Source organism: Drosophila suzukii, chromosome X, assembly GCF_043229965.1.
Source record: "Drosophila suzukii chromosome X, CBGP_Dsuzu_IsoJpt1.0, whole genome shotgun sequence".
In the NCBI taxonomy this organism is placed as follows: Eukaryota; Metazoa; Arthropoda; class Insecta; order Diptera; family Drosophilidae; genus Drosophila; species Drosophila suzukii.
Window position 1 is genome coordinate 23,050,340 of NC_092084.1, and position 14,187 is coordinate 23,064,526.

Consider the following 14,187-nt stretch of genomic DNA (forward strand, 5'->3'; position numbering starts at 1 on the left):
TGTTGGTGAGCGTTGCCATCTTCCGCCAAAGCTTTTCCCACCTCCTTTGTGCCGCTTTTCCTTTTGCCGCTTTTCTCGCTTTTCCCGCATTTCCCCGCTTTCCACCCCGTAAACAAAGGCCCCTAGAATGCCATGGAGAAAACCCAAAAGGAATTCGCCGTTGATGATGTTTTGCGCGCTTTTTATTAAGTGATTAAAACAGAAAGCAAAATAATGAAGGAAACTCGAAAAAGAAAGTTGGGACTAAGCTGCAAAAAAATAAAAGAGAAAAAAGGGAAAAAGGGAAAGTTGTCAACTTGATGAGAGATTCCCTAGAGATTTGAAATTCCCGGGTGTTAAGTAAGGAAATTAATACTTGGTTGCGGAAAGAACAATATTTTGTTGCTTGCATTTTGGTGATTATTCTCAGTCAGATAATTGGATTAAAAAGATACATTGAATACTTTTTTGTTATGAAGAGTTTATTTTTGGCCAATTTTAATAAAGAGCCATATGCAATTGAAGTCATTTGCCTGATAAACTGAATTTAATTTAAATGAGGCACTTCTTGTTCACTGATTTTCATAACTCCCGAATGCCCACGAAAGCATAATTAAAAGTTAATGGGGTGTATGCAATTAAAAATTGCATTAAATGAGAGGGAAATAATTTTAATATTATTTTTAGTTTTTCAAACTTTCAGTTAAATTTCAGCAGTCATTTTAAATGTCATGTATATAGTGGAGTGAATTTATCTTTTGCACAAAGCAATGCAGTATTAGTGTGGTCAACGGTAATTAGAGATCACAATTAGAGTTAAATGTGAGATGAACAATCAAGTTTGAATATCGAGGGAATGCCGATTACCAATTAAAGGACTTGATTTCAAAGGACCTCCTAAACTGCAGCCACACACTCAGATTCCAGGACACCACGGACAATGTGTTCTTGTGGTTCAAGTCTGATTTCTCTAGTCCTTTGGACTTTCTCCTCGACACTTTCCCCTTTTCCCAACCCATTCCCAATATCTGATGGTGTTCGATTACAGTTTTGGTTTTTCGGTTTTCGGTTACGGCCTTTCAATTTGGGCCCCGACTTGGTCTTAAGTTGACTCGAGCCGTAAGTGGTTTGCCCAACTTCATCACGCCCCCTCGGCCCGATTCGGAATCAATAAGTGTGTGTGACATTTGTGTCACATTTATGTCCAGTTCTGAGGCATTAATGTGTCCTGCTTTATGGCCTGGTCATAGTTCGTGCTCGTGTTTTTGTCCCAGCCGCTGTGGAGGCCGTCGTTGTGTCCGTATTTATTACGGCAACTCAACTGACACGACGGTGGCGATGTCCAAAAGGGGGCACTGCCACACTGGGAAAAAATTGGGAAATACTTCCACCACAATTAAATTATTTAAAAAAAAATGATGTTATCTAAAATAATAGTTAATTTGTAACGGTTATTTAAATAAATTGGTCCAAAAATATCAGTTTTTTGGCTGCCATTATGCAAATAATGGTCAGAATGAGGAATGTCATACCTCGTCGAGATCGTAGCTTAATTTCCAATCCATCGGCATTCAAACCTAGAAAATTTTGATTTTTGGCATTTTAATTTATTTTAATTTTAATTTCCAATCCATTGGCATTCAAATCTGAAAATGTTTAATTTTGGCCATTTTTCGCAAAAACACATGATGTCATCCCTTATGAAAAATGCGAAATAGGTCAAAAAATTAATTTTCCTTAAAGTGATAGGAATCGATAGCATATTTAGCAAGCTGGTCAAAACAGTCGGTCTTTTAGCTGTACGCCTTGATTTGGCTAAACTACGATTGAAAAACCACTAAAAAATGAGTATTTTTGACCAAAATCTGAATTCCAAAAATAACCCCCTTATAAAAATTGAGAAAATGGGTCAAAAAATAAATTTTCCTTAAAGTGATGGGGATCGATAGCATTTGTGGGAAGCTGCTCAAAACAGTCGGTCTTTTAGTTGTACGCCTTGATTTGGCTAAACTACGACTGAAAAACCACTAAAAAATGTGTATTTTGTACCAAAATCTGAATCCCAAAAATAACAGTCGGCATTTTAGTTGTACGCCTTGATTTGGCCAATCGAAATAGAAAACCCGCTTAAAAAAGTGTTTTTTTTACTAAAATCTTAAAAGAAAACATTTAAGCTAATAGATTAGAAAATTCGAAAAGTTAAATTTTTTTATGCAACATGACCAGAAGTCAATTGAATAGTACAAATGAAACAGCTATCATAAGTTTGAATGCAATTCATGGCAGTTTAATTCCATTTTATGTGACTTTGTCTCAGTATCATATTAGCCATAGAAATAAATAATGATGATGGCAAGAACCCATAGACGCAATCAATTTTTATGATTCTTTCTGTGTGTCCGCCGATGAAGACATTTTCATTCGTCTCCGGTTCTGATTTTCTGCCTACCCGAAAAAACACACAAAGTGAAGACATAAAAACTTCTGAAATCATTTCCGGGCAACTGTCACCAAAGACGATTATCCGGGCTGATATAGGGGCTTGTTAATAAATAGTTGGACAGGATGCAGGACTTAATGCGAGTCCTTGATGGCTTTTATCGATTGATATTATCGTCGTCGGGCCGAAAGCATGAATATTCCGCTGCACAGGCCGACTGCATTTATGACTGGCCAAATGGTTTTATTGCACTTTTGGCCCCTCAAGGCAGGCAGATCCCTGGAACTGAGGCACCTGGGCTCGGACTCCAATTCGTATTCGGATTCGAGGCGGGTCCTTCGATTGGCTTAGCCAACTTGGCCTGCCAATCCACTTTAAGCGCCGTCAATGTCTGTGCCAACAGTTCGGATAATCCCGTAAATATTTATGCGCAGTTTGGCCCAAAAAGCGGATGGCAGGAGGAAAACCAGCTGATGACAACAAAGGCATAAATGGTTTTACTGTTAACTCAACTCGAAAACTCGTCTATGGGCCGACGACAATCGATAGTTGGGCGAGGGAAGTTTGAAGTTGAAGGAGGGAACCCAACTTAATGCCAATGTCGTGCTAACTTCCATGTAATCTGCTGAGAATTTGAGCCAGTTCCGAAGTTCACACAAGTGCTTGGTGAGGATTACCAAAGGAACATGTGTATTCGAAAGACTCAGTTTTATATCCGGCTTTCGATTGTTAATTTAAACCGTTGATTATAATGTTGATTACTAGATTACTCGTACTTTGAAGTCTGTTTTAAAGTGGTTAGGGTAATAAGTCAAGAAGTGTGCCTATCTAAATTGTTTTAAGTTATGATAAGTGTACTACCAAAATAACAAAAAATCTTCTTTTAATAGATATTACGATTGTCTAATAAATCAAAACAAATTTCAGAAAATTATGAATGTATTTTTTGGCTTCATAAGTATTAAATAACATTGAAGAAACTGTTGAAATATATGCTCTTAAAAAATTGCTTATGTCTACAAAATTAATCAAATATAGAAGTAGAATATAACTTATAGTTCCTGTATTTAAGTATTTTTTGTAATTTTGTTTATTACATAATGAACATATATTTTTAGGAACCTAATAACATTACTAGCCAAGTTCTGGAAAAAGTTGTCCTAAAAATGGCCAAACATTTTCTTAAAAATATTAAAATTGTCAAGTCAATATACAAATTTAAGAAATATAACCTGTATCCAAGCAGATTTTATTTTTGTAAGCACCAATAAATATATTTTTAAAATTGGTTAGCTAATTCTTTTTAAATTAGAAATGTAGGTAAGCCTTTTTAAATCGAATAGCACGCTTTCTGCAATTTTCTGGCATATTGTTTGAAAATTCAAGAGCATTTGGAGGCGAGTACATCCCAAAAACAGCCAAGGAGGAAAGCCACACTGGCCGACATGCAGTCGCTGTCACGAATCCGGCCAACTCCTTTTGGCCAGGTCGGAAAGGAGAAAAAAAAACGGAAAACACGGAAAAACAGAGTGAGCCAGGCCAACGGGCATTGGTCAAATGTGGCCAGGGCCGCGTACGTGTGCGGTTCTCCATTTGGTCATTTGGTATTTGTGGACCGTGGACTACGCGTCGACCGTTTTGGCATTGAAACAAATTGAAAAGTTGCGTTTGTCCGTGAAATTGCACCATGCCAACCCACAAAAAGCCACCATCCCCGGCCATCCTAATGGAACATGAAGGCGATACTCCGGCGGGGCAATTACACCACGTCCCACACTTGGGCCTGTCAATAACTTCATTTCCGGTACAACGTGATTTAATTAACGATTACCATTTCCCCTTTGCCATGTGCCTCTGGCCCTTGGCCAATTTTTTTATGTAACAATTAAGTGGGTTTCCTTGTGCGTGCTCTCGTTGAATCCCCTTGTAGACCGCATTATAATTGCAGGACGTGGCTGGTCAAAGGGAACTTCGATCTCGGGGGCCCCACATATATGTATGTGCATATATGTCCATGTGAGTAGGTATCTCGAGCTAATTCCGTATTAATTTCCCGCTCTGATCGGCATACAACGGCGTCCCTACGATTCCATTAGCCGCTCGGCTGCATTTTGCATGCATCGGCCAACTTTTCCTCTTAAACTTGCCCAGTTGAATCCTTTTGACCAACCATAAATGTGCAAAGAGGAGTGTGTTTCTGAAATCTGAGGTAGTTCAAAGCAAATGGGGGAGGTTCTGTAAGTTTCCTCGATTTAATTAGAAGCCCTTTTGGTTTAGGATACCTCTTTTTCCCCATTTTTAAATAAAATACACTTGGTCCTCTTTTTTTTCTTTATATTTCATCTGGTTTTTATTTTCTTTATACCTTTAATTTTTGTTTTATACATATTTTAACTTCACAAAAAAAATATTTGTTCTTTTTAATTAAGTGTTTTCATGCTCATTTTGGTTTTTGTTTTGTTTTTTATTTGTTTTTTGGTTCATGCAGTTTTGCATTTAAACGACATCTCTTTAGTTTTGAAACAATGTGTTTGTTTTTATTGCATGGAAAGTTTGTTCGTTTGGTTTTATCATTTAAAATTTACACCAAAAAAGATCAGCTATATTTACGACTAGTACATTAGTATATCTGTGTATATACTCGTAAGTTTATCAATTTGTAATTGTGTTTATAACGTGGCTCAATCGTTTTGGCCCAGAAGATGTACATCGATCGATTGATAACACTGGAAATTCTCTTAGTGGCTTAAAAACGTCGTTCGTCCGATAACAATTCGGTTTTTATTTTGATATACTTCCGTAGGCCTTTCGGAGTCCCCCAATAAATATCGCTCTTAGGCCTATGCTATGACATGTATTTTCTGCTTTTTTTTTTTTTAGCTTTTCTCATTTGTTTTAACACATAGTATATCGCTCACAAATAAATGGCTAATACAGTTTTTACATTAACAACTGAAAAATTCAAGTGGTTCTCTAAAACGAGAGTTTTCTGTCCTCAATACTTCTTCTTTTTATTTAATACTTACTTTCATTGGTAAAATTTGATTTCAACAGCTTATAAATTAGGAAAAAACACACACTCTATATGCATATATTTCTTTGTGTTTACAATTACTTGCATTTCTCTAATCGTTAAGGCTTAGGCCTGGAAAATACTTGCAACTAGGTTGGCAATCCTCCAATTTATCAATTTTTCTCCTCCTCTTGTCTCTGTCAAGTTGCCAACATTTTCTTTGGTTTTCATTCGTTATGTTTTTCTTGAAAATTTGACACTTTGTTTTTGAAAAAGATTTTGCATTAGTATTTGATTGCTAATTCACACACAGATAAGTAGAGAGAGATAGAGATAGATAGATAGAGAGAGAGAGAGAGGGGGGATGTGTGTGTGTTAGTCTGGGGTGGGAGGGTATTATATATGTTGGCTATATAGCACTTCTGTGGCTCCTTTTCGATATTGTCGTGCCCAAGATCAGATCGATCATATATACTCTATATACGCAGTGGGAAACCAATAGTTCGAAGGATCTAACATTGAATAACCTTGGAAGTGGGCAGAAAATCGATAACATTTATCCAAAAATAATACAGTTCGTCTCAAACTACGACAGCAACAGTTTTGTATACGGTTTTATTTATTGGACTCGGTTTTTTTGTTCGTCTATTAAGAAGAAGTTTTATTGTTGTTGAAAGCTTTTTTGTGGGTGTTTCGGCTAAGGTACAAATTTGCTACAGGTTTCAATCTAAGTGGAATAGAGTTTTTGTCAGCTTCTCGCCTTGTTTCGATTTTTTTCGGTTACTTCTGGAAGACTACAGCTAAGTACACAGCTATGTATTTAAAAGGGTTTAAAAATGCAACAATTACTTTGAGTTTAGAGTTTAATATAGAGAAAGATTTGTAGTTGGTTTAACGGCGAAAAAAACCACTCACTAACTATGTACAACGAGATGTCCAATTAACCATATTCCATTTATCTATTTCTAATAGTTCTCTCTTTGTGTCCTGTGTCACTTAGTTCTAGCTACAAAAAATTACAATTACACACCTATGCACTTGATAAATACTGTATGCCTTGTATATATCTATATATATATATGTATCAATATATATATATTCATGTGTATATATATGTAAATATAATATGCATATACAGCGGATATCGGTTTATGCTACTTCTTTGTTTGCTGTGGTCCAATTTCTGATTCAAACATTTGTTTTTATTTGATTTAGCTTGCACACTCGCACACACAACAGGCACACACACCAGAATTATATAGTATACATATAGCCGGCCGACTTGATGACATTCCATCATTGTCACTAATTTGCTAATGGAGAATATATGGCAACAATACACTCAACATTACGCATACGCCCGGGGGAGCACTTCTCCAATTCTCCTTCTCATTGCCCTTTTGTATTTGTGGCTATTATTTTGATTTACACATTTATTTACCTACAGACATTTTCCAGTGTGTTTGGTGTGTGTGTGTCGTGTGTTTACATATATTTCAAATAGAAAGTCAAACTGGTTCCAATTAAATGTATTTAGTATTTTTCCTTGCTATTTCCTGTTCGTATAAATATAGTTTCTGTGTAATTTGAATTTCTCTCTATATATGATTCATTAAATCGTTAAGAGTATTTTTTAGTTTTTGTTTTTAGTTTTAGTTTCATTGTGTAAAGCTTTCGTTTCGTACATTTTCAATTTTCAATGTCAATTTTCTGTTTGTTCATTATGATTTTTGGGCAAGCAGTGGAACTTCCGGTGCCAAGATGTACTTACACTTGAGAACTGCGCTGCACTGCTTGCAGCTCTTTAAATGCAACCCTGCCGATAATGCCGATAAAATCGAGTTGTCGTGTGGCCTTTACAATTTTTCCGCACATTTTCGTTATTTTTACAGTTGCACAAACACGTCCATAATTGCATATTTATGGACAGGCGGTACCTAGATTTTTATTTTGGCAGATTCGCGTTGTCTTTCTCGCTACGCATTTCATTTAGTTTCTATGCAAATTTCTGCACGTGTGTGGGTGTTTATTCAAGCGTGTGTGAGTGTGTGTGTGTGCAGGCCAGGATAAAAGAGAGAGGGAGAGAGAGAAAGAGAAAGAGAAAAGAGAGAAAGAGAAAGAAAGCAGATATTTTAATTGCCATTCACGAATTTCAATTCCCATGCGTTTGCATCCTTGTTTATTTTGTCTTGCATGTGTGCGAGTGTGTGTGTGTGTGTGCGTGTGCCCGTGTGCAAGTGTGCGTGTGTCTCCTTGGTGTGTCCAATGTGGCATAATGAAAACAACAACAAAAGCATGTCAAGCAATAACAGTTAGCAAAAAATTTAACGCTCAGCAAACTTTACAAACATTTTCGAAGTACACGAATTTCAATGTGAAATAATGGGAAATCGAATAGGTTTTAATGGCAGCCTTTTGAATTTATCCAATTAAGTAGAAAGCTGCTTTAAATTAAAACAAAAACCCCACTCCTACATTTTTTGCCCCATACAATTTGGTTTATTTGTCGCCTTTTTTTGGCATAGGCGAATTTCGCTATTCAATTTGCATTTCAATGACATCGGTGTTTTTGTTAAAGCAAAATATTTTATCGACTGAATTTGGCCTGTTCATTAATCTGCATATTTATTTTATTTAATATGATTTCTGAGTATTTTACAGAATTCAATTAAAGTAATGCCAGCAATTCAATTTTCGGTTTTTAGCAAGAAAAGCCTCAAAGTGCGGCTGTCAAAATAGTGAAAATTGGTTTTGTTAAAATGCTTTCTCTTCAGATCTTTAAATGCACGCACATCCAAACACACACCCACCCACACTAAAAGCTTAATATTTAGCAAGCAATTTTCATTTGAGCAATATCCTCCCACAAACCAATTTTTTTTCAATTAATATTAAAGCTCTTTTTGTGGTTTAATATACTTTGTTTTTCCATCACAGCTAACGTCAATTTAAATACTCTAGGACATCTAACAACATTTTCAAGAAGTTTTCTCTGCGCAAAAATAATAGAATTTAAAGAAACATAAAGTAAATGTTTGAATGCTTTTCATATATTTTCATTTTGTGGTTCATTTTCACTTACATTTTCTATAGATTTATATTGTATTTAAAACTATAACACATTTGACAGTTTGCAACATCAATCGATACACACAGAGAACGTTTCAAATTCTTTTTTTAAACTTCATTTAGCTAATTATTGTACAAATAATAGGACAAATCGGGAACTTAAAGCACATATACAGTAGGGTGGATCCCGGTTTTTTAATTTGAAAGGTTGTTTTATTTTGTAATATTTATTCTTATATCTTTCGGACGTGGTTCTTTTTTGAAAAGCATTGCCTTACAAAATTTATTTACAATTATTGGGTTGAGCCAATTTCTTCCCCCATTTTAGAACCGCAGATTAATGGTAAAGTATTCAAGAGTAAGCACTTTTTTACAAACGATTTATAAAAGGCAAATGAAATTGATTGTTAAAACCAATAAACCATTATTCTTTATTTGCTATTATACACATTTTTATGTTTGCCAATTTTGATTTTTGAGAGATCCACCCTAAAACACACACATATAATTCATAATAGCACAAAATATATATATTGTATACATATATTGAAACACCGAAAGGGGAAAGCGTTGTTATAGCAGGTGCCACCAAAATCTCTAGAGTCTTTAAATCATTTTTAGTATCGCTGGAAGGTATGCTACGTTATCTTTTGAATCCGAAAGTTTAATGGTAAAGCATACTTTCAGACACATTTTTAAGTGGCTTTTCAGCATCTAGAGATATCAGTGGCATCGCCGTGTATATTTCAAAGGGGGGCATTGTGGTTTTTGACTGGGGTGCAATGTGGCTGGGTGGCTGATTGGTTGGGTGGTGCTGGCAAGGATACTCACTGCTCACCGCGATTAGCAGGAGACACCCTGCTTGGCCACCGTGTACCAGGTGCTCACGGTGACCAGCGACGGCGAATCGGGGGTGGTGGGCGGCGGTGGCTGCTGCGGATCGACCTCGACCTCGACCTCCGACCCTCCGCCCACAATGATGTTTAGGGGTGGCAGGGGGGCGCGGAGTTCGGAGGGGGGCGGTTGTGGTGATGGCTCTGCTGGTGGGGCAGGTGGTGCGGTGGCAGGCTGAGCTGCCGGGGATGGGCGGGACTTCCGCGGGCGGGACTTGCTCTTGGCCTTCTGGCTCTGCGACTGGGGGTGATGGAAGTGCATGGGCTGGGGGGTGTGAAGGTCGCGACCCACCTGCGGCCCCACCTGCGGACACCGGAAGCGGATGGCCTGCTCGTTGGCCACATTGATTTCCGGCCACCTGCTCTGGTGACCCTGGCTACTACCCTGGTGACCCGGATGAGCTTGCCTGCTCTGGTGGCGCTTCCTGCTCTTGCTGCGCTTGCGCGACTTGGACTGCGATTGCGATCGACGGCCAGTTCTTGGCTGCTGACCCACCGACTGCGGCCTTTGGCAGTGCCGGCAGACAAAGGATCTGTATTCCGCATCATCCTCATCGGAGTCCTCATCCCCATCATCATCCTGCTCCTGCCGCTCGTAATCATCCAGGACATTGCAATTGAGTGTGGTTCCGGTGGCCGCCGAGGCGGTGGTGGTGCTAGTGGTGCTATCGCCATCCATGTCGATTATGTGACAACAGTTTTGATGTCTAGTGCTATGTGGTTGCTGTTGCTGTTTTTGCTGTTGCTTGTTCTTCGTCTTGTGGTTGGACTTACGTTTCTCTGGCTGATCCTGCTGATGCTGCAGATGCTGACGTGGCTGCTGTCCCGGCTGCTGATGTCGCCGCCGCCGGGGCACCGTGTACTCATCGCCCTTGTCCGTCGGATATGGTCAGAACGCTGTGTCGAACACGGACATCGACCGGGAGATGGCGTCGTCGTTGCGACAGGCCTCCAGGAACTCCTCCAGCGTGACCACGCCATCGCGATTGGTGTCCATTTTCTAGGGGGTGAGTACCAAACAGCATTAGGACCATGCAAAAAACTGATAATTGTATTTTTATTAGATCAAGATTCTGTATTTTCATTTAATGCAATATCTTTAAATGTGACAAAATTTTTGTGTGTTTTAAATACAATTTGATCCCCAAAAGGTTTATCTTTTCTGTAATGAAGAACTGAGTAAATTCCTTTTATAACATTTTTCCAATGATTAAAGGCTGATGATATTTCTAAGTCTTTATAAGCAAACGTATGTGAAATCAAAAATTTTGAAATCTCCAATTTTTTTTTACTATTTTTTTTGGATCATTTTTTTATAATAGTTATTCTTTCCCTAAGGAAAACGAAGCAACAGCTGTCAAAGCGAACTGCTTGCCATCTGCACTGCTTTGACGCACTACATCCACTTCCGGCGCCCGAAAGCGTGCTAAGGAATTTTGATTCAAGGCGTAGGACAGAACAACTTTCGAAATGGTCCTCAAATGATCCTGGCCAGTCGCATTTGATGCGCTCAATTTATTCCAAATGCCAACGACCGCTAATGACAACGCGTGACTGGCAAGCCAAACAAGACGATGTCCTGCGAACGGAGGACCTACATTCCCCCAAAAATTGCCAGCCTGAGATGCTGGCCAACAAATTGAAATAGACAATTTGAATTTGCATAATGCAAAGTAAATAAGTTTCATGTTCTCGCGAGTCAAATTCAAATTGTACGCGCGTAATTAGCATAAATAATGGTCGAGAATAGCCCGGGATTTGGTATTTCGTATTTGGGATTTTGGATTTCGAAGCTGGAGCAACTCACCTGGAAGATCTGCTCCACCTTGCCCTTGATCTTCTCCTCCTCGGGACACTCGTCGGGCAGGCGGCCCATCAGCTCGTATATGGCAGTTACAATGTCAGTCATTTCTTCCCTCGTAATGAAGCCGTCGCCATTGATGTCGTACAGCGAGAAGGTCCAGCGCAGCTTCTCCTCCACGGAGCCGCGCGATAGTATCGAAAGTCCTTGAACAAAGTCCTGTGACAGGATGAGAAATAAGTTGGCATAAATAAGGGGATTCTCGGGGCGGGGGAAGGTGAGAACGCCCAGGCGGAGGCCCAGGCAGACACCCGGAATTACAGGTATAAAAGAAATTGAAAATATGTTTTAAGAAATTGCTCGTAAACCGCAGCGGCTAGGAGCAGGCAAAGTACAACTGCGTCCAGCATGATAGTTATATGTGCCACCAGGGGTTACAACTGAAAGTGATGAGAATTGTTAGCATATTTAGCAAGCTTTCCAAAACAGTCGGTCCTTTAGGTGTACGCCTTGGTTTGGCTAAACTATGATTGAAAAAAAGGAAAGAAAAGTCCCATTTTTGAAAAATTTGATTCTCTTGTTTCTGACAAAATCTGAAGCCTATTTTTTCTCCCTAAAAATTCCATATTTTGGCTGCCATAATAAAAATAAAAGTCAGAATGAGGAATGTCATACCTCGTCAAGCTCGTAGTTTAATTTTCAATCCACTGGCACTCAAACCTAGAAAATTTTGATTTTTACCATATTTCGAAAAAAACATGATTACCCCCTTACAAAAATTTTGAAAACTGGTCAAAAAATAGATTTTCCTTAAAATGATAGGGATCTTTAGCATATTAGGCAAGCTGCTCAAAACAGTCGGAGGTGTACGCCTTGATTTGGCTAAACTACCACTGAAAAACCACTAAAAAATGAGAATTTTTGACCAAAATCTGAATCCCAAAAATAACCGAGCTACCCCCTTGCAAAAAATGAAAAAATTTGTCAAAAAATAAATCTTCCTTAAAGTGATGGGGATCGATAGAATTTGAAGCAAGCTGCTCAAAACTGCCGGTCTTTTAGCTGTACGCCTTGGTTTGGCTAAACTACGCCTGAAAAACCACTACAAAATTAGTATTTTTGACCAGAATCTGAATCCCAAAAAAAAACCGAGCTACCCCCTTACAAAAAATAAAAAAATTTGTCAAGAAATAAATTTTCCTAAAAATGATGAAGATTGTAAGCATGGTAAGCTAGCTGCTCATAACAGTCGGTCTTTTATCTGTACGTCTTGATTTGGCTGAGCTACGATTGGAAAACTGCAAAAAAAATTAGTAACTTTGAATAAAAGTGTTTTAAAATTTGTATTTTAATTTTGGATGCAAGTTTATTTTCAAAAGGCTTGCTGTTTTACACAATCTTTTTGTTTTATATTACTTAGAGTAATTTTAATCTTAATAGAAATAGTATTAATTTTACCTCAGCTGTTTTTTCCGCACCACCCTTGAAACCCCAAAGCCCCAACTTCCGGCTGCTGTTCCTGCCTCTGCTGAAGTGGACATTTATTTCTATGCTTTGTATGACAAATGTACCTAGATAAGAACTGGCAAGGAGAATGGGAAAAAGTTTTTACGACCCCCCGAGCCCCATTCTCTGGTCTCCAGGAGGTGTTGAGGCATTTTGGTAAGGCCGCAGCTGACGAAGGACTGAGTCTTGCTTTTGCATACCGAATGGGAGAAATTCCGGGGGCGAAATACGAAAAAAACAAAAAAAACATCTGTAGAAAGAATAAAACGTAGATGTAATGCAGTGGGAATGGCAGGAGTAGAAATAGAAATAGGAATGAGGACAGGGGCATCATTTGTGTCTTGTTCTCTGGCCATTTGGGCGATTGCAGCGTCCGACTAATTTATCAAACCGAAATAGAAAAAGAAAAGCCCAAAAAATGGTAGAAAATTCACCGAAAACGAAGCAAGAAACTTTCACGATTCGACGTGGACAAATTACAGAGCGGCAAGCTGGCAAAACAAGCTGAAAATTGAAAATTCGAAGTGAAGTCTGCACTCTGGTCGAGTGATTAAGCGGATTTATGATAGTTTTTTGCCTCCTGACCGATGCTTTGCACTGCTTGATGGCAGTGGATTAGACCAGGATGTGGATGTGGATTGCCAAGTGGCTTTGAGTTGTTCCTAGTTATGTTCTTCTATTGCACCAAAGAGAGGTATTTTTGCTAAAGTTATTTGACTGCTTTCATGTCGGATTCTTAATCACAAAAGGCTGGGCAATAATCCTTCGATTGATGAGAGCTATTTTCAATGGGATATAAAGTTAAATCTCTCTGAAGAAACACAAACTAACCTTTTTTAGTTAGTTGAAGCAGTTTTTTGATGTAAGGTGTCTAAAAGTATGCAACAAATATACACTGCATTTATTTGGAAAGACGACTATTTTTTTATCACTGCATACTTTTGGGCACCTTAGATGATTTTTAAAGGAGATTAAAAAAAACTATTAATAATTTTAAAAAAATGCTAGTATTTGAAGGAAATTGTTAAAATAATTTGTTGAATACAAGAAAAACATTCTTAATTTTTAAAATTAGTTTTTGGGATTTCAAACAGTTCAAAACAGTTTTTCCCCTGCTAAAGGCATTTGTTCGTTTAAGCAGAGGACAGATTCTTTTTACCATTTTATTTGCGTGATTCAACGCATTGTGATTTTGAGAATTGACCAGCATATTTCAGTTTCGTTTCAGGGTTTGTTTAAGTGATCAAAACAAACTGCTGGCTGTTTGCAGCACTCAAGTGTCATGTTAACCTGGTTGCTTTACTATACTTCACTGCTCGCCAAAGGCGCCCTTTTCCAATCCTTTCTCCGCAGTTGCCATCGAGTCCTGCTGGATTCTATACGTATGTCTATGTATGTTTTTATATTTATTTCACCCACCAATCCCCCCCCCACTCGATTGCTTTTATCTCGCACACTTGAGCAATTTATCTTTTCTGCCAGCGTA

General features: G+C 38.3%; 1 protein-coding gene across 12 annotated transcripts in view; it reads right to left on the reverse strand.

Moving 5' to 3' along the window:
• Positions 1–7,359: 7,359 nt before the first annotated feature.
• Positions 7,360–14,187, reverse strand: part of LOC108004719 (uncharacterized) — an 86,972-nt gene continuing 80,144 nt past the window's right edge. For 9 of the 12 annotated variants that reach the window (XR_001767252.4, XR_005014903.3, XR_005014904.3 and 6 more), the window contains 3 exons: positions 11,202–11,414; positions 10,169–10,394; positions 7,360–7,440 (listed from right to left, as the gene is read on the reverse strand). Coding sequence is in view for 2 of the 12 variants with exons in the window: in XM_036821014.3 (XP_036676909.2) it covers positions 9,345–10,256; positions 10,305–10,394; positions 11,202–11,414 (1,215 nt within the window). In the remaining 10 variants the exon portion in view is untranslated. Of the gene's footprint in view, positions 7,441–8,460; positions 10,395–11,201; positions 11,415–14,187 lie in introns of those variants that run through there. The other 3 variants (XM_036821014.3, XR_010654727.2, XM_070997226.1) reach the window with 3 other exon arrangements.